We start from the raw sequence: 21563 nt of genomic DNA, 5'->3' as shown, positions 1-21563 counted from the left end.
CCCGGTTTCCGGGGATCTCGTTCTGGATTCACACCTGGATTCCCAGGGATCCTGTCCCCGGATTCCCGGGATCTCGTTCTGGATTCACACCCGGATTTGTGGGGATCCTGTCTCAAATTCAAACCCAGATTCCCAGGATCTGGTTCTGGATTCACACCCGGATTTGTGGGGATCCTGTCTCCAATTTGAACCGATTCCCGGGATCTCGTTCTGGATTCACACCCGGATTCCCGGGATCTCGCCTCGTTGGCTATTATGATCACTATTAATTATTATCAGTTTTCATTATTAAAACATCAATTAACAATAAGACCAATGATTATTAATTAGAATATCAACTGTTGTTAATCTCAATTACTATTAACACCAATGGCTATTAATTTCTAATATTTTTAATATCAATTATTATTGCTATTCATATCAATGGTCATTATTATCTAATATTATTATCTAGTATATAAAATATCAATTATTATTATCTATTATATTTATTATCAATTATTAATATCTATTATTTTTAACGTCTTTAATTATCTATTATATTTATTATCAATTATTAACTATTATTTTTAACGTCTATCATTATCAATTATATTTATTATCAATTATTAATATCTATTATTTTTAATGTCTATTATCTATTATATTCATTATTATTAATATCTTTTATTTTTAACATCTATTATTAGCTATTATATTCATTATCTATTATTAATATCTTTTATTATTAACATCCATTATCTATTATATTAATTATCTATTATTAATATCTATTATTTTTAACATCTATTATTATCTATTAACAGGTTCAATATCAATTATTATTGATACCTATTATATTTAATATATATTATTATCTTTAATATATCAATTATTACTATCTATTATTATAATTAATATAATATTAATACATTATATTAATATCTATTATTTTCTATTATTATATTTAATATCTATGTATTATTATGATCTACTATTATTATATTTAACATATAATGTCACATATTATTATTATTATTATTATTATTATTATTATTATTATTATTATTATTATTATTATTATTATTATTTTTCTTTTCCCTCTTTTTCCAGAACATTTTCTTAGTTGATTACAAAAAGGATCTCTATTCCCTCCTTTCCCACAACCCCGCCAGATCCTGGATCCCTCCCGGATCCTGAACAGGATCTGTCCGGAGGGAACCCACTGCCCTGACCAGGGTGGAAACCCAGCGGATCACTCAAGCCGGATCCCCGGAACCTCGTACTTGGACCGATCTTCTGGAAGGGTTCCGGATCCTCTTCCTTCACCTCGTCTTTGGCGACCATGGCCTGGTCATAGGGATCTGGAAGAGAAGATCAGGGAGTGATCCCCAGATCTCCGGAACGCCGTGCCACTCCACCCCCCCGTTCCGGATCCCGACCCGTTGGAACGGATCCTGGCCCATGTGCATGGATCCTCCTGCACAGATCCTCCCGGATCCCGGCCCATTCGAACGGATCCTCCCAATGTTCTGGATCCAGACCCGTTCGAACAGATCCTGGCCCGTCCGCCTGGATCCCCCCCAGTGTTCCAGATCCCAGACCATTGACACGGATCCTCCCGGCGTTCCGGATCCCATCCCATCCGCATGGATCCCCCGAGCGTTTGCCTGGATCCTCCCAGCATTCCAGATCCCAACCCGTCCGCCCGGATCCCCCTGGCGTTAACGGATCCCGGACCATCCACACCGATCCTCCCGGCAAATTTTCTGGGATCGCTTCTTATCATTCCGGGAAATGTCAGAATGGATTGCAGAATGGGATCTAATAATAATAATAATAATAATAATAATAATAATAATAATAATAATCGTTACTAATTATGATTTTAATACTATTAATAATAATTTTTTCTGGGATCGCTTCTGCCGTTCCGGGAAAACGCCGGAGGATCCGGGATCCGGTGGATCCCTGGCGATCTACTCACCGTCGACCGCGTGGAGATCGCGGTGCTCCTGGAAGCAACTGTAGTATTTGTACTTCTTCCCGCAAATGTCGCAGGTGTAGCGGAAGTTGTCTGGCGGGATCAGGGGAGAGAGAGAGAGAGATTGGGCGGATTCCCAGGAGATCCCTCCCCCAAAAGAGATCCGGTAATAGTAATAGTAATAATAATAATAATAGTTGTTGTTAATAATATTTAATATTGTCTGGCGGGATCAGGGGAGAGAGAGATTGGGCGGATTCCCAGGAGATCCCTCCCCCAAAAGAGATCCGGTAATAGTAATAGTAATAATAATAATAATAGTTGTTGTTAATAGTATTTAATATTGTCTGGCGGGATCAGGGGAGAGAGAGATTGGGCGGATTCCCAGGAGATCCCTCCCCCAAAAGAGATCCGGTAATAGTAATAGTAATAATAATAATAATAGTTGTTGTTAATAGTATTTAATATTGTCTGGCGGGATCAGGGGAGAGAGAGATTGGGCGGATTCCCAGGAGATCCCTCCCCCAAAAGAGATCCGGTAATAGTAATAGTAATAATAATAATAATAGTTGTTGTTAATAATATTTAATATTGTCTGGCGGGATCAGGGGAGAGAGAGATTGGGCGGATTCCCAGGAGATCCCTCCCCCAAAAGAGATCCGGTAATAGTAATAGTAATTGTAATAATAATAATAATAATAATAATAATAATAATAATAATAGTTGTTGTTAATAATAATATTTAATATTGTCTGGCGGGATCAGGGGAGAGAGAGAGAGATTCCCAGGAGATCCCTCCCCCAAAAGAGATCCGGTTAGAACAACAACAACAACAACAACAACAACAACAACAACAATAATAATAATTGTTGTTGTTGTTGTTAATAATAATATTTAATATTAATGTCGGGCGGGATCAGGGGAGAGAGATTCGGCGGATTCCCAGGAGATCCCTCCCCCAAAAGAGATCCGGTAATAATAATAATAATTGTTGTTGTTGTTAATAATAATATTTAATATTAATGTCAGGCGGGATCAGGGGAGAGAGATTTGGCGGATTCCCAGGAGATCCCTCCCCCAAAAGAGATCCGGTAATAATAATAATAATAATAATAATAATAATAATAATAATAATAATAAATATTAATGTCGGGCGGGATCAGGGGAGAAAGAGAGATTGGGTGGATTCCCATAAGATCCCCCCTCCCAGAGATCCAGTAAAAGTAATAATAATAATAATAATAATAATAATAATAATAATAATAATAATAATAATGATACACATCGTTAATAGTACTGAATATTCCTCATTCATAATAATCATGATTCTTATTCCTCGTTGGCAATGAATGTTCATCGTGAAGAGTAATTAATAGTCCTAATAATAGCGCTAATCGCCGGGGGATCCCTTCCCAATTCAGAGAGATCCCAGGGTCAGGGGTAGCGGGTTCGAGATTCCGGGTCAGTCGAGATTCTGGGCCCCAAATAAGCACTTAATCGATTAATTAATTAATAATTATTAATTAATTATTAATTAATTATTAATTAATTAGTAATTAATTCCGGCCAATACTTACTGCCTTGGGAAGCCCCTTCGCCCGACGCCACTTCCGTGTCTAGAAAGAGGGGGAGCCAATTAATCGATCTCCTTAATCATCAACGACCAATAGCTAATCAATATGAAGAATTAATAATTCTTAATAATCAACAACCAAATAAGAAGCAGAATAATAAAAAACATAATGATGATAATAATAATAATAACGATGATGATGATAAAGAAAGAAAATAAAAGCAGAATAATAAAATAAAAAAACCTAATAAAAAACAAGAACGTAAAACAAAAAACCAAATAAAATAATAATAATAATAATAATAATAAATAACAGAATAATAAAAAACATAATGATAATAATAATAATAACGATGATGATGATAAAGAAAGAAAATAAAAGCAGAATAATAAAATAAAAAAACCTAATAAAAAACAAGAACGTAAAACAAAAAACCAAATAAAATAATAATAATAAATAACAGAATAATAAAAAACATAATAATAACAATGATGATAATAATAACGATAATAAATAAATAAAATAAAAACCTAATAATAAAACAAAAAACAAGAACACAAAAAAACCTAATAAAATAATAATAATAATAATAATAATAATAATAATATCAGAAACAGAATAAGAAACATAATGATAAGAATAATAATGATAATAAATAAATAAAATAAAAACCTAATCATAAAATAAAAAACCTAATAAAAAAACAATAACATAAAACAAAAAAACCTAATAAAATAATAATAATAATAAAATAAGTGACAGAATAATAAAAAACATAATAATAATACTAGTAATAATAACAACGATAATGATAATAAATAAATTAAAAACCTAATAAAAAACAATAACATAAAACAAAAAACCTAAAATAATAATAATGATAATAATAATAATAATAATAAATAAACAAAATCCTAATAATAAAACAAAAAACCTAATAAAAAACAAAAAACCAAAAGCTAATAAAATAATAATAATAACAAATAAATAAAATAAAAACCTAATAAAATAATAATAATACTATTACTAGTATTAATAGTGCTAATAATAATAATAATAATAATGAAAACTAAATAAGCCGATTAGCGATGAATTCTCGATCCGGTTTGAACCCGGATCCGGGACTCGAACCCGTTACCTCGGTGCGCCCGGACGTGGGTCTGGAAGCAGTTGTAGTACTTGTACTTCTTGCCGCAGATCCCGCACTCGTAGGAGCCTGGAAGAGAAGCAGAGTCAAACCGGAGTCAAACCGGAGTCAAACCGGTTCCCTCCTCCTGGGAACAGGGATCTGAACCCAGAACTGGAGACTCGAACCCGGAACCCCAGACTTCTTGCCGCAGATCCCGCCCTCATAAGAGCCTGGAAGAGAAGCAGATTCAAACCGGAGTCAAACCGGATTCAAACCAGTTTCCTCCTCCCGGGAAGAGGGATCTGAACCCAGAACTGGAGACTCGAACCCGGAACCCCAGACTTCTTGCCGCAGATCCCGCCCTCATAAGAGCCTGGAAGAGAAGCAGATTCAAACCGGAGTCAAACCGGATTCAAACCAGTTTCTTCCTCCTGGGAAGAGGGATTTGAACCCAGAACTGGAGACTCAAACCCGGAAACCCAGACTTCTTGCCGCAGATCCCGCCCTCATAAGAGCCTGGACCAGAAGCAGATTCAAACCGGAGTCAAACCGGATTCAAACCAGTTTCTTCCTCCTGGGAAGAGGGATTTGAACCCAGAACTGGAGACTCAAACCCGGAAACCCAGACTTCTTGCCCCAGATCCCACACTCATAGGAGCCTGGAAGAGAAGCAGAGGGGGAGTCGAACCGGATTCAAACCGGATTCAAACCAGTTTCTTCCTTCTGGAAACTCCTAGAAACTGGGGAATTGAACCCGGATTCGAACCAGTTTCCTCCTCCTAGGACTGGGGGTTTGAACCCGGAACCCCAGACTGGAACCCAGACCCTCCAGTCTGGAACCGGATTTGGATCCGGATTCAAATCAGTTTCCTCCTCCTAGAAACTGGGGATTAGAAGCCGGATTCAAGCCAGTTTCCAACACCTTTGAACTGGGGATTTGAACCCGGAACGCCAGACTCGAACCCGGACCCTCCAGACTTGAACCGGATTTGAATCCGGATTCAAATCAGTTTCCTCCTCCTTTGAACTGGGGACTTGAACCCGGAACCTCAAACTCGAACCCTCCAGACTTGAACCGGATTTGAATCCGGATTCAAATCAGTTTCCTCCTCCTAAAAACTGGGGATTTGAATCCAGATTCAAGCCAGTTTCCTCCTCCTTTGAACTGGGGATTTGAACCCGGAACCCCAGACTCGAACCCAGACCCTCCAGACTTGAACCGGATTTGAATCCGGATTCAAATCAGTTTCCTCCTCCTAGAAACTGGGGATTTGAAGCCGGATTCAAGCCAGTTTCCTCCTCCTTTGAACTGGGGATTTGAACCCGGAACCCCAGACTCGAACCCGGATCCTCCAGACTTGAACCGGATTTGAATCCGGATTCAAATCAGTTTCCTCCTCCTTTGAACTGGGGACTTGAACCCGGAACCTCAAACTCGAACCCTCCAGACTTGAACCGGATTTGAATCCGGATTCAAATCAGTTTCCTCCTCCTAGAAACTGGGGATTTGAAGCCGGATTCAAGCCAGTTTCCTCCTCCTTTGAACTGGGGATTTGAACCCGGAACCCCAGACTCGAACCCGGATCCTCCAGACTTGAACCGGATTTGAATCCGGATTCAAATCAGTTTCTTCCTCCTAGAAACTGGGGATTTGAAGCCGGAATCCCAGACTTGGATTCGAACTGGATTCCTCCTCCTAAGACTGGGGATTAGAACCGGATTCGAACCAGATTCAAACCAGTTTCCTCCTCCTGGGAGCTGGGATTTGAACCCGGAACCAGACTTGAACCCGGAACCCCAGACTCAAACCCGAACCCTCCAGTCTTGAACCGGATTTGAACCCAGACTCGAACCCGGAGCACACGACTCGAACTAGGAGTTTGAAACCGGATTCGAATCAGCGTCCTCCTGCTAGGTGTGGGAATTTGAACCCAGAACCCCAGACTTGAACCGGATTCGATCCGGATTCGAATCAGGGTCCTCCTCCTAGAAACTGGGGATTTGAACCCGGACCTTCTGGACTTGAACCAGATTTGAACCCGGATTCAAACCAGCGTCATCCTCCCAGGGATGGGGATTCGAACCTGGACCCAGATTTGAACCAGATTTGAACCCGGATTCAAACCAGCGTCATCTTCTTGGGATCAGGGATTTGAACCTGGAACCCCGGACTTGAACCCGGAGCTGCCAGACTGGAATTGGATTTGAACCGGATTCAAACCAGTTTCCTCCTCCTAGGGATGAGGGATTTGAACCCGGATTCGAATCAGTTTCCTCCTCCTAAGACTGGGGATTTGAACCCAGAACGACGGAATCAAACCCGTTCCCTCCTGTTAGAACCAGGGGTTTGAACCCGGATTCGAATCAGGATCCTCCTCCTGGGAACAGGGATTTGAACCCGGAACCACAGACTTGAACCACATTCGAACCCAGATTCAAACCAGTTTTCTCCTTAAGACTGGGGATTTGAACCCGGATTCGAATCAGTTTCCTCCTCCTAGAAACTGGGGATTTGAACCCGGACCTTCTGGACTCAAACTGGATTCGAATCCAGATTCAAACCAGTGTCCTCCTAGAAACTGGGGATTTGAACCCGGAACCCCAGACTTGAACCGGATTCAAACCGGATTCGAACCAGTTTCCTCCTCCTAGGACTGGGGATTTGAACCCGGAACCCCAGACTTGAACCGGATTCGAACCAGATTTGAACCGGATTCGAAGCAGTTTCCTCCTCCTAAGACTGGGGATTTGAACCTGGAACCCCAGACTTGAACCGGATTCTAACCGGATTCAAACCAGTTTCCTCCTCCTGGGAACAGGGATTTGAACCCGGACCCTCCAGACTTGAACCGGATTCGAACCAGATTCGAACCGGATTCGAACCAGTTTCCTCCTCCTAAGACTGGGGATTTGAACCTGGAACCCCAGACCTGAACCAGATTTGAACCGGATTCGAACTCCTGGGAACAGGGATTTGAACGCAGAACCTCAGACTCGAACCCGGATCCTCCAGACAGTTTCCTCCTCCTAGGACTGGGGATTTGAACCCGGACTCAAACCAGTTTCCTCCTGCTAGGACCAAGATTTGAACCCGGAACCCTAGACTTGAACTGGATTTGAACCAGATTCAAACCAGTTTCCTCCTCCTAGCACTGGGGATTTGAACCCGGAACTCCATACATGAACCGGATTTGAACTGGATTTGAAGCCGGATTCGAATCTATTTCCTCCTCCTAAAACTGGGGATTTGAACCCGGAACTCCATACTTGAACCAGATTCAAACTGGATTCGAACCGGATTCAAACCAGTTTCCTCCTCCTAGGACTGGGGATTTGAACCCGGAACTCCATACTTGAACCAGATTCGAACCGGATTTGAACCAGTTTCGTCCTCCTAGGACTAGGGATTTGAACCTGGAACGCCAGACTTGAACTGGATTCGAACCGGATTCAAACCAGTTTCCTCCTCCTAGGACTGGGGATTTGAACCCGGAACTCCATACTTGAACCAGATTCGAACCCGGATTCAAACCGGATTTGAATCTGGATTCGAACCAGTTTCCTCCTCCTAAAACTGGGGATTTGAACCCGGAACTCCATACTTGAACCGGATTCGAACCAGTTTCTGGATTTGAACCCGGAACCCCAGACTTAAACCGGATTCAAACCAGAAGCCAGACCCCTAACAAAAGGGTCCCCTGACCCCCAACAAGAAGGGTTCCCTGACCCCCAACCCAAAGGGTCCCCCCCAGTTTCCCTGACCCCCAACCAACTCCGCCCCACAGAAAATAGGGGTCACGCCACCAACCTAGCTTACCGAGGGTCTCCTGACCCCCAACCCAAAGGGTCCCCTGACCCCCAACCAGAAGGATCCCCCCGTTTCCGTGACCCCCAACCCAAAGGGTCCCCTGACCCCCAACCAGAAGGGTCCCCCCGTTTCCTTGACCCCCAACCCAAAGGGTCCCCTGACCCCCAACCAGAAGGGTCCCCCCGTTTCCTTGACCCCCAACCCAAAGGGTCCCCTGACCCCCAACCAGAAGGATCCCCCGTTTCCTTGACCCCCAACCCAAAGGGTTTCCTGACCCCCAACCAGAAGGGTCCCCCCGTTTCCTTGACCCCCAACCCAAAGGGTCCCCTGACCCCCAACCAGAAGGATCCCCCGTTTCCTTGACCCCCAACCCAAAGGGTCCCCTGACCCCCAACCAGAAGGATCCCCCCGTTTCCTTGACCCCAAACTGAAAGGGCCCGACCCATATCAAAAGGGTCCCCTGACCCCCAACAAAAAGGGTCCCCTGACCCCCAACCCAAAGGATCCCCCCCCGTTTCCCTGACCCCCAACCAACTCCGCCCCACAGAAAATAGGGGTCACACCACCAACCTAGCTTACCGAGGGTCTCCTGACCCCCAACCCAAAGGGTCCCCTGACCCCCAACAAAGGAGTTCCGACTGAAAGGGTCCCTCGTGCGACCCCTAAGCAAAAGGAGTCCCTGACCCCCAAGGCAAAGGGTCTCCTGACCCCTAACCCAAAGGGCCCCCCCGTTTCCCTGACCCCAAACTGAAAGGGCCCCTGACTCATATCAAAAGGGCCCCCTGACCCCCAACAAAAGGGTCCCTCTGACCCCAAACCAGAAGGGTCCCTTGTGCGACCCCTAACCCAAAGGACCCCTGACCCCCAACAAAAGGGTTCCCTGACCCCTAACCAACCCTGCCCCACAGAAAATAGGGGTCGCGCCACCCACCAAAAGGCTCCCCTGACCCCAAACCCAAAAGGCCCCCCCCAGTTTCCCTGACCCCAAACCAAAGGCCCCCCTGACCCATAACCAAAACTTTCCCTGACCCCCAACCGCCTCTGCCCCACGGAAAATAGGGGACGCGCCACCCACCCACCAAAAGGCTCCCCTGACCCCCAACCCAAAGGGTCCCCCCAGTTTCCCTGACCCCCAACCCAATGGGTCCTGACCCCAAAGGGTCCCCCTGACCCCTAACCGACCCCCAACCACCTCCGCCCCACAGAAAATAGGGGTCGCACCACCCACCTAGCTTACCCAGCGTCCCAACTGACCCAAAGGGTCCCCGACCCCCAAGTCAAGGGTCCTGACCTCTAAGCCAACCTTTCCCTGCCCCCCAACCGCCCCCGCCCCACAGAAAATATGGGTCGCACCACCCACCTAGCTTACCCAGCGTCCCGACTGACCCAAAGGGTCCCTGACCCCCAAGTCGAGGGTCCTGACCCCTAAGCCAACCTTTCCCTGCCCCCCAACCGCCCCCGCCCCACAGAAAAAAGGGGTCGCGCCACCCACCCACCAAAAGGCTCCTTTGACCCCCAACCCAAAAGTTCCCCGCGGTTTCCCTGACCCCCAACCAAAGGGCCCCCGACCCCCAACCAAAGGCCCACAGAAAATAGGGGTCGTTTCCCTGACCCCCAACTGCCCCACACCCCCCAGAAAATAGGGGTCGCACCACCCACCTAGCTTACCCAGCGTCCCGACTGAAGGGGTCGCCTAACCCAAAGGGTCCCCGACCCCCAACCCAAGGGGCCCCTGACCCACAACTGACCCCCAACCCACTCTGCCCCACAGAAAATAGGGGTCGCACCTAGCTTACCCAGGGTCTGCTGGCTGCGGACCCCGCCCAGGACGACGCAGATCTCGGCGGGGGCTGCCCCACGGCCCCCTTTGCGGGGCTCCGTGGGGCCGCCGTGGGGCCAGGCAAAGTCGTCGGGGGTCTCGGTCTTGACGGTGACTTGGGGGGCAGCCGGGGGCGGGGCCTCCTCACTGGGCGGGGCCGAGTCGGAGGCCGGCGAATCGGAGGCTGGCATGGCGGCGGCCGAGGGGGGCAGGTCTCTGTGGGGCAGAGAAAGGGGTCAGAGAAAGGGGGACAATGGGGGTTTTTAATGGGGGACTGGGAGTGTGGGGCAGAGCAGACTGGGAATGGGGGGCTGGGAATGGGAAACGGGGAGTGTGGGGCTGGGGGACTGGGAGTGTGGGGCTGGGAGTGTGGGGCAGACCGGACTGGGAAATGGGGAGTGTGGGGCAGACCGGACTGGGAATGGGGAGCTGGGACTGGGAAATGGGGAGTGTGGGGCAGACCGGACTGGGAATGGGGAGATGGGAGTGGGAAACGGGGAGTGTGGGGCTGGGGGACTGGAGTGTGGGGCAGACCGGACTGGGAATGGGGGGCTGGGACTGGGAAACGGGGAGTGTGGGGCTGGGGGACTGGGAGTGTGGGGCAGACCGGACTGGTAATGGGGGGCTGGGAAATGGGGAGTGTGGGGCAGACCGGACTGGGAATGGGGGGCTGGGGCTGGGAAATGGGGAGTGTGGGGCTGGGGGACTGGGAGTGTGGGGCAGACCGGACTGGGAATGGGGGGCTGGGACTGGGAAACGGGGAGTGTGGGGCTGGGGGACTGGGAGTGTGGGGCAGACCGGACTGGGAATGGGGGGCTGGGACTGGGAAATGGGGAGTGTGGGGCTGGGGGACTGGGAGTGTGGGGCAGACCGGACTGGGAATGGGGGGCTGGGACTGGGAAATGGGGAGTGTGGGGCTGGGGGACTGGGATACTGGGAGACTGGGAATGTGGGGCTAGGACTGGGTGTCTTTTAATGGGAGACTGGGAGTGTGGGGCAGAGCAGACGGAGAATGGGGGGCTGGGACTGGGAAACGGGGAGTGTGGGGCTGGGGGACTGGGAGTGTGGGGCAGACCGGACTGGGAATGGGGGGCTGGGAGACTGGGAATGGGATACTGGGAGACTGGGAATGGGGGGCTAGGACTGGGTGTCTTTTAATGGGAGACTGGGAGTGTGGGGCAGAGCAGACTGAGAATGGGGGGCTGGGACTGGGAAACGGGGAGTGTGGGGCTGGGGGACTGGGAGTGTGGGGCAGGCCGGACTGGGAATGGGGGGCTGGGACTGGGATACTGGGAATGTGGGGCTAGGACTGGGTGTCTTTTAATGGGAGACTGGGAGTGTGGGGCAGAGCAGACTGAGAATGGGGGGCAGGGAGACTGGGAATGTGGGACTAGGACTGGGAATGGTTTTTTTTTAATGGGAGGCGAACTGGGAATGGGGGCAGACAGACTGGGAGTGTGGGGCTGGGAGACTGGGAATGGGAGACTGGGAATGTGGGGCAGGGAGACTGGGAATGGGGGGGTTGTAATGGGAGACGAACTGGGAATGGGGGGGTGGGAGACTGGGAGTGTGGGGCTAGACTGGGAATGGGGGGCAGAGCAGACTGAGAATGGGGTTCTTTTAATGGGAGACTGGGAGTGTGGGGCTGGGAATGGGGGACGGGGGGCAGGGAGACGGGGGCAGGGAGACTGGGAATGGGGGGCTGGGACTGGGGGTCTATAATGGGAGACTGGGAGTGTGGGGCCGGGAGACTGGGAACGGGGGTATTTTAATGGGAGATGGACTGGGAATGGGGGGCTGGGAGACTGGGAATAGGGGGCAGGAACTGGGAATAGGTCTTTTAATGGGAGACTGGGAGTGTGGGACTGGGAATGGGGGGCTGGGACTGGGAGGCTGGGAGACTGGGAATGGGGGGCTGGGACTGGGGGTCTTTAATGGGAGACTGGGAATGGGGGGCAGGCAGACTGGGAGTGTGGGGCTGGGACTGGGAAACTGGGAATGGGGGGCTGGGAATGGGGTCATTTAGGGGAGAATGGGAATGGGGGGCTGGGAGACTGGGAATGGGGGTCTTTAATGGGGAACTGGGAGTGTGGGGCTGGGAGACTGGGAGTGTGGGGCTGGGACTGGGAGGCAGGAAGACTGGGAATGGGGGGCTGGGACTGGGAATCTTTAAAGGGAGACTGGGAGTGGGGAACTGGGAGTGGAGGACTGAGAATGGGGGGCAGACCAGACTGGGAATGGGGGGCTGGGAGACTGGGAGTGTGGGGCTGGGACTGGGAGACAGAATGGGGGTCTCTAATGGGAGACTGGGAGTGTGGGACTGGGAGACTTGGACTGGGAAACTGGGGTTTTTTTAATGGGGGCTGGGATACTGGGATTTGGGGGCTGAGAAACTGGGAATGGGGGGCAGGGACTCGGAATGGGAGACTGGGACTGGGAATGGGGGTCTCTTAATGGAAGACTGGGACTGGGAAACTGGGAGTGTGGGGCTGGGAAACTGGGAATGGGAGGTTTTTACTGGGAGACTGGGAATAGGTGACTGGGACGCAGGGACTGGGAATGGGGGACTTTAATGGGGGACTGGGAATGGGACTGGGAGACTGGGAATAGGGGGCTGGGGGTCTTTAATGGGAGACTGGGACTGGGAGTCTCTTAATGGGAAACTGGGACTGGGAGTCTCTTAATGGGAGACTGGGACTGGGAGACTGGGAGTCTCTTAATGGGAAACTGGGACTGGGAGTCTCTTAATGGGAGACTGGGACTGGGAGACTGGGACTGGGAGTCTCTTAATGGGAGACTGGGACTGGGAGTCTCTTAATGGGAGACTGGGACTGGGAGACTGGGACTGGGAGTCTCTTAATGGGAGACTGGGACTGGGAGACTGGGACTGGGAGTCTCTTAATGGGAGACTGGGACTGGGAGACTGGGACTGGGAGTCTCTTAATGGGAGACTGGGACTGGGAGCCTGGGACTGGGAGTCTCTTAATGGGAGGCTGGGACTGGGAGACTGGGACAGGGAGTCTCTTAATGGGAGACTGGGACTGGGAGACTGGGACTGGGAGTCTCTTAATGGGAGACTGGGACTGGGAGTGGAACTGGGAGTCTCTTAATGGGAGACTGGGACTGGGAGTCTCTTAATGGGAGACTGGGACTGGGAGTGGAACTGGGAGTCTCTTAATGGGAGACTGGGACTGGGAGTCTCTTAATGGGAGACTGGGACTGGGAGTGGGACTGGGAGTCTCTTAATGGGAAACTGGGACTGGGAGTCTCTTAATGGGAGACTGGGACTGGGAGTCTCTTAATGGGAAACTGGGACTGGGAGTCTCTTAATGGGAGACTGGGACTGGGAGACTGGGACTGGGAGTCTCTTAATGGGAAACTGGGACTGGGAGTTTGGGAATGGGAGACTGGGACTGGGAGTCTCTTAATGGGAAACTGGGACTGGGAGTCTCTTAATGGGAGACTGGGACTGGGAGACTGGGAGTCTCTTAATGGGAAACTGGGACTGGGAGTCTCTTAATGGGAGACTGGGACTGGGAGACTGGGACTGGGAGTCTCTTAATGGGAGACTGGGACTGGGAGTCTCTTAATGGGAGACTGGGACTGGGAGACTGGGACTAGGAGTCTCTTAATGGGAGACTGGGACTGGGAGACTGGGACTGGGAGTCTCTTAATGGGAGGCTGGGACTGGGAGACTGGGACTGGGAGTCTCTTAATGGGAGACTGGGACTGGGAGACTGGGACTGGGAGTCTCTTAATGGGAGACTGGGACTGGGAGCCTGGGACTGGGAGTCTCTTAATGGGAGGCTGGGACTGGGAGACTGGGACAGGGAGTCTCTTAATGGGAGACTGGGACTGGGAGACTGGGACTGGGAGTCTCTTAATGGGAGACTGGGACTGGGAGTGGAACTGGGAGTCTCTTAATGGGAGACTGGGACTGGGAGTCTCTTAATGGGAGACTGGGACTGGGAGTGGAACTGGGAGTCTCTTAATGGGAGACTGGGACTGGGAGTCTCTTAATGGGAGACTGGGACTGGGAGTGGGACTGGGAGTCTCTTAATGGGAAACTGGGACTGGGAGTCTCTTAATGGGAGACTGGGACTGGGAGTCTCTTAATGGGAAACTGGGACTGGGAGTCTCTTAATGGGAGACTGGGACTGGGAGACTGGGACTGGGAGTCTCTTAATGGGAAACTGGGACTGGGAGTTTGGGAATGGGAGACTGGGACTGGGAGTCTCTTAATGGGAAACTGGGACTGGGAGTCTCTTAATGGGAGACTGGGACTGGGAGACTGGGAGTCTCTTAATGGGAAACTGGGACTGGGAGTCTCTTAATGGGAGACTGGGACTGGGAGACTGGGACTGGGAGTCTCTTAATGGGAGACTGGGACTGGGAGTCTCTTAATGGGAGACTGGGACTGGGAGACTGGGACTAGGAGTCTCTTAATGGGAGACTGGGACTGGGAGACTGGGACTGGGAGTCTCTTAATGGGAGGCTGGGACTGGGAGACTGGGACTGGGAGTCTCTTAATGGGAGACTGGGACTGGGAGACTGGGACTGGGAGTCTCTTAATGGGAGACTGGGACTGGGAGACTGGGACTGGGAGTCTCTTAATGGGAGACTGGGACTGGGAGTCTCTTAATGGGAGACTGGGACTGGGAGTCTCTTAATGGGAGGCTGGGACTGGGAGACTGGGACTGGGAGTCTCTTAATGGGAGACTGGGACTGGGAGACTGGGACTGGGAGTCTCTTAATGGGAGGCTGGGACTGGGAGACTGGGACTGGGAGTCTCTTAATGGGAGACTGGGACTGGGAGACTGGGACTGGGAGTCTCTTAATGGGAGACTGGGACTGGGAGACTGGGACTGGGAGTCTCTTAATGGGAGGCTGGGACTGGGAGACTGGGACTGGGAGTCTCTTAATGGGACACTGGGACTGGGAGACTGGGACTGGGAGTCTCTTAATGGGACACTGGGACTGGGAGTCTCTTAATGGGAGACTGGGACTGGGAGACTGGGACTGGGAGTCTCTTAATGGGAGGCTTGGACTGGGAGACTGGGACTGGGAGTCTCTTAATGGGAGACTGGGACTGGGAGTGGAACTGGGAGTCTCTTAATGGGAGACTGGGACTGGGAGTCTCTTAATGGGAAACTGGGACTGGGAGTCTCTTAATGGGAGACTGGGACTGGGAGACTGGGACTGGGAGTCTCTTAATGGGAAACTGGGACTGGGAGTTTGGGAATGGGAGACTGGGACGGAGTCTCTTAATGGGAGACTGGGACTGGGAGTCTCTTAATGGGAAACTGGGACTGGGAGTCTCTTAATGGGAGACTGGGACTGGGAGACTGGGACTGGGAGTCTCTTAATGGGAAACTGGGACTGGGAGTTTGGGAATGGGAGACTGGGACGGAGTCTCTTAATGGGAGACTGGGACTGGGAGTCTCTTAATGGGAGACTGGGAGTCTCTTAATGGGAAACTGGGACTGGGAGTCTCTTAATGGGAGACTGGGACTGGGAGTCTCTTAATGGGAAACTGGGACTGGAAGTCTCTTAATGGGAAACTGGGACTGGGAGTTTGGGAATGGGAAACTGGGAATGGGAGCCTTTTAATGGGAGACTGGGACTGGAAAACTGGGACTGGGAGACTCAATGGGAGACTGGGAATGGGAGACTGGGACTGGGAGCCTTTTAATGGGAGACTGGGATTGGGGTACTGGGAATGGGAGACTAATAATAATAATAATAATAATAATAATAATAATGATGATATATAATAAATAATAATAATAATAATAATAATAATAATAATAATAATAATAATATAATAATAATAATAATAATAATAATAATAATAATAATAATTTGGCTGCCATGACTACGGTTTTGGTTCTTGCTTTGTAGTTCCTGCCATTGCTATTATTATTATTAATTACTATTTCTACTATTAATTATTATGATCATTATTAGTAATATTATCGTTATTATTATTATCGTTATTAATACCTGCTGGCGGAAGCTCTTTTGCCAACGCTGCTGACGCTGCCCTCGGCCTGTGGATAATAAAAATAAATATTAATAATACTAATAATATCTGAAACCAGGGTTAGAAACTCAGATCTCTTGCCATTAATAATAATAATAATAATAATAATTGAAACCAGTGTTAGAAGCTCAGATCTCTTGCCATTAATAATAATACTAATAATAATATTTGAAACCAGGGTTAGAAACTCAGATATATTGCTATTATTATTATTATTATTATTATTTGAAACCAGGGTGAGAAACTCAATCTCTTGCCATTAATAATAATAATAATAATAATAATAATAATAATAATAATAATAATATTTGAAACCAGGATTAGACTGATATATTGCCATTAATCATAATAATAATATTTGAAACCAGGGTTAGAAACTCAGATATATTGCTATTATTATTATTATTATTATTATTTGAAACCAGGGTGAGAAACTCAATCTCTTGCCATTAATAATAATAATAATAATAATAATAATATTTGAAACCAGGATTAGACTGATATATTGCCATTAATCATAATAATAATATTTGAAACCAGGGTTAGAAACTCAGATCTCTTGCCATTAATAATAATACTAATAATAATATTTGAAACCAGGGTTAGAAACTCAGATATATTGCCATTATTATTATTATTTCAAACCAGGGTTAGAAACTCAGATATATTGCGATTATTATTATTATTATTATTATTAGAAACCAGGGTTAGAACCTCGGATATATTGCCATTAATAATAATAATAATAATAATAATAATAATAATAATAATAATATTTAAAACCACGGTTAGTAACTGATAGCCTGCCATTAATAATACTAATAATAATATTTCAAACCAGGGTTAGAAACTCAGATCTCTTGCCATTAATAATAATACTAATAATAATATTTGAAACCAGGGTTAGAACCTCGGATATATTGCCATTAATAATAATAATAATAATATTTAAAACCACGGTTAGTAACTGATAGCCTGCCATTAATAATACTAATAATAATATTTGAAACCAGGGTTAGAAACTCAGATATATTGCTATTAATAATAACAGTAATAATAATAATTATTATTATTATTATTATTGAGACCAGGGCTAGAAACCGATATATTGCCATTAATAATATTAATGATATTAAAAACCAGGGTTAGAAACTCAAATACATTGCGATTAATAATAATAATACTAATAATATTTGAAACCAGGGTTAGAAACTCAGATATATTGCCATTATTATTATTATTATTATTATTATTATTTCAAACCAGGGTTAGAAGCTCAGATATATTGTGATTATTATTATTATTATTATTAGAAACCAGGGTTAGAACCTCGGATATATTGCCAATAATAATAATAATACTAATAATAATATTTAAAACCAGGGTTAGTAACTGATAGCCTGCCATTAATAATACTAATAATATTTGAAGCCAGGGTTAGAAACTCAGATATATTGCTATTAATAATAACAGTAATAATAATAATAATAATAATAATAATAATAATAATAATAATAATAATAATAATTGAGACCAGGATTAGAAACAGATATATTGCCATTAATAATATTAATAATGATATTAAAAACCAGGGTTAGAAACTCAAGATTAATAATAACAGTAGTAATAATAATAATAATAATAATAATAATAATAATAATAATAGAGACCAGGGCAAGAAACCGATATATTGCCATTAATAATATTAATAATGATATTAAAAACCAGGGTTAGATACATTGCGATTAATAATAATAACAAGGCAATGGGCTGATGGGGAGCCAGGCATCCAAGTAATAATAATAATAATAATAATAATAATAATAATAATAATAATAATAATATCCTGCCCATCTGGCTAGCCACTCTGGGGTTGCTATTATTATTATTATTATTATTAGCTTCACGCGTTGTCAATAAACCGCCGAAATCATTTAGCAAAAATCCAACATATAATATTTAACAATTATTATTATTATTATTATTATTATTATTATTATTATTATTATTATTATTATTTTCAAACCGCCGAAATCAATTAGCAGAAATTCAACATGCAATCATTTAACTATTATTATTATTATTATTATTATTATTATTATTATTATTATTATTATTATTAGTTTCACGCCTTGTTAATAAACCGCTGAAATCAATTAGCAGAAATAAATAGATTAGTAACAAATACCTAATAAATATTAATCATCTAGATTACCAATCATCTATAATTCCCAAAATCATAGTGATAATCCAAAAAAAATCATCTAAAAGTCAACGTATTAACACTAATAATCACTATTAATCGCTAATAATAAGTATCAATCACCTACAATTTCTAAAATAATAATAATAATTAAGAATAATTCCCAAAATAATAGCGGTCATAGTGATAATCCAAAAATAATAACCTAAAAGTCAACATACTAACACTAATAATCGCTATTAATAATAACTATTAATAATATACCATTTCCAAAATAATAATAATAATAACAATAATAACAATAATAATAATAATAATAATAAAGAATAATTCCCAAAATAATAGCGGTCATAGTGATAATCCAAAAATAATAACCTAAAAGTCAACATATTAACACTAATAATCGCTATTACTAGCTAATAATAAGTATCAATAATCTACCATTTCCAAAATAAGAATAACAATAATAATTATAATAAAGAATAATAATAATAATAATAAAGAATAATTCCCAAAATAATAGTGATCATAGTGATAATCCAAAAAAACCCATCTAAAAGTCAACCTATTAACACTAATAATCGCTATTAATCGCTAATAATAAGGATCAATCACCTACAATTTCCAAAAGAAGAAGAATAATATCGAATTTTTCTTTCTTTTTCTCCCCCTGCCTAAAACCAGGCGAGGTTTGCAAAGAAAATATTCGCTAAAAATATATATATATTCAATATTCGAGATAGAAATATGAATATTCGATATCCAAGACGATTTCCGGAGGCAGGGAAAAAAAATCAGGAAAATTTCAAATTAGCCAATTAGGGGAGGGGAAATTAATTGAAACGAAATTCCAGGGAAAATTAAACCAATTCCAGCTTGGAATTTCCCCCCATTTCATTCTGATGATGATCAATTCTTGCATTTCCTGCCCATCAAAAAATTCACTTTATTTTGAGCTAATTTCGGGCTCATTTCCCTGATTTTTTGCAAAGCTCGTTCTGGCTGCCTAAATTCGTCAGTCGGCCATCTTGAAAATCCGGTTTCCCGTTTTAAAATGCAAGAATTTATTTTTTTATTTCATTTTTCTCCTTCCCTGCAAAATGAAAATAAAATAAAAATTCAATTTATTGCATTTAATTGCATTCAATTGCATTTATTTCCCCCCTTCTCTCCAATCTCTCTCTTTTTATTTTTAATTTTTACGTGAATTCAGAAAGAAAGGAATGCAAAAGGGGAAAAGGAGGGGGAGGGAAAAGGGAGGAGGGAGAAGGAGGAAAAAAAGGAATTTTTTCGGATGCAAATAGGCCTGGTTTGCATTGAAATGAAAGGAGAAAGGGGCTTTTAACGAGCTTTGATTGTGCAAAAAATAAAATTAAATCCCGTTTGCATGGAAGAGAAAGGGGGATTTTTAATGAGGTTTATTTTGCAAAAAATGGAAATAAAATGGAATAAAATCCAGTTTGCATGGAAGAGAAAGGGGGATTTTTAATGGGATTTATTTTGCAAAAAATGGAAATAAAATAGAATAAAATCTCGTTTGCATGGAAGAGAAAGGGGGATTTTTAATGAGATTTATTTTGCAATAAATAGAATAAAATAAAATAAAATCCCATTTGCAAGAGAAAGGTTTTGCAAGGCCTTGATTTTGCACAAATAAAATAGAATAAAATCAAATAAAATCCCATTTGCATGGAAGAGAAAGGAGATTATTTAACGAGCTTCATTTTGCAAGAAATTAAAATAAAATCCCGTTTGCACTGAAGAGAAAGGAGATTTGGAAGGGCTTGATTTTGCAAAAATAAAATAGAATTAAAATAGAATAAAATCGGTTTTGCATGCAGAATTCGCCCCAGGGAAAATTGGGAAGGATTGCAAGAATTGCAATGAAAAAATAGAAATAATTGTAATTAAAAATAGGAATTAAAGGAAGGTTTTTGTGTGCATTTGGAAGGATTGCAAGGAAAGAATCGGAATTAAAAAATAGAAATAATTGCAATTAAAAATAGGAATTAAAGGAAGGTTTTTGTGTGCATTTAAAGGATTGCAAGCAAAGAATCGGAATTAAAAAAATAGGAATAATTGCAATTAAAAATAGGAATTAAAGGAAGGTTTTTGTGTGCATTTAAAGGATTGCAAGCAAAGAATCGGAATTAAAAAATAGAAATAATTGCAATTAAAAATAGGAATTAAAGGAAGGTTTTCAGGTGCATTTGGAAGGATTGCAAGGAAAGAATCGGAATTAAAAAATAGAAATAATTGCAAGAAATGGGAGCATTTGGAAGGATTGCAAGAACCGGAAGAAAAGAGGAATAAAAATAAAAGGGATTTTTCTTTGCCTTTGGAAGGATTGCAAAAGGAGAGAAATAAAATTAAAGATTGCAAGGATGCAGGTTAAAAAGAAGAAAAAATTAGGAATAAAAGGGGTTTTTTTTCCCAGTTTGCATGCATTTGCAAGGATTGCAAGAATGGAGGTTAGAAATAAGAAAAAATTAGGAATAAAAGGGTTTTTTTCCCCAGTTTGCATGCATTTGCAAGGATTGCAAGAATGGAGGTTAGAAAGAAGAAAAAATTAGGAATAAAAGGGTTTTTTTCCCCAGTTTGCATGCATTTGCAAGGATTGCAAGAATGGAGGTTAGAAAGAAGAAAAAATTAGGAATAAAAGGGTTTTTTCCCCAGTTTGCATGCATTTGCAAGGATTGCAAGAATGGAGGTTCGAAGAAGAAAAATTAGGAATAAAAGGCAGGATTTCAGGCTAGAAAGGCAGTAAAAATAATGGAAAAGCGCGGAAAATAAAGGAAAGAATGGAAAATAAAAAGATGATGCAATTTTGCATTTCATTCCTGCAAAAATAATAAGAATAAATTCCTGCAAATGGGATTTTTCGTTTTCTTTTCCTTGCAAAAAGCTTCCTTCTTGCAAATTGCACGTTAATTTTTTTTGCAGAAAGCCTCTGAAAATGGGATTTTAATTGGGATTTCTTTGCCCAAAGCCTCCCTCGGATTGGTGCAAATTTGCCCTAAAAAA

The 21563-nt window shown here is 44.0% G+C and overlaps 1 protein-coding gene across 1 annotated transcript in view; it reads right to left on the bottom strand.

Moving 5' to 3' along the window:
* Positions 1–16602, bottom strand: part of LOC308578680 (zinc finger protein 618-like) — a 32862-nt gene extending 16260 nt beyond the window's left edge. Inside the window, exons 1-6 of the mRNA XM_081179153.1 lie at positions 16297–16602; positions 10271–10509; positions 4676–4753; positions 3541–3579; positions 1967–2056; positions 1266–1343 (exon numbers count right to left, since the gene is read on the bottom strand). Of these exons, the coding sequence (XP_081035279.1) occupies positions 1266–1343; positions 1967–2056; positions 3541–3579; positions 4676–4753; positions 10271–10484 (499 nt within the window). The 5' untranslated portion in view covers positions 10485–10509; positions 16297–16602. The remainder of the gene's footprint in view (positions 1–1265; positions 1344–1966; positions 2057–3540; positions 3580–4675; positions 4754–10270; positions 10510–16296) is intronic.
* Positions 16603–21563: the final 4961 nt, after the last annotated feature.

Source organism: Podarcis bocagei, assembly GCF_964188305.1.
Source record: "Podarcis bocagei genome assembly, chromosome: Z".
Taxonomy (NCBI): Eukaryota; Metazoa; Chordata; class Lepidosauria; order Squamata; family Lacertidae; genus Podarcis; species Podarcis bocagei.
The sequence above is the reverse complement of the archived record's forward strand: the minus strand, read 5'-3'. Positions and strand labels throughout refer to the sequence as shown.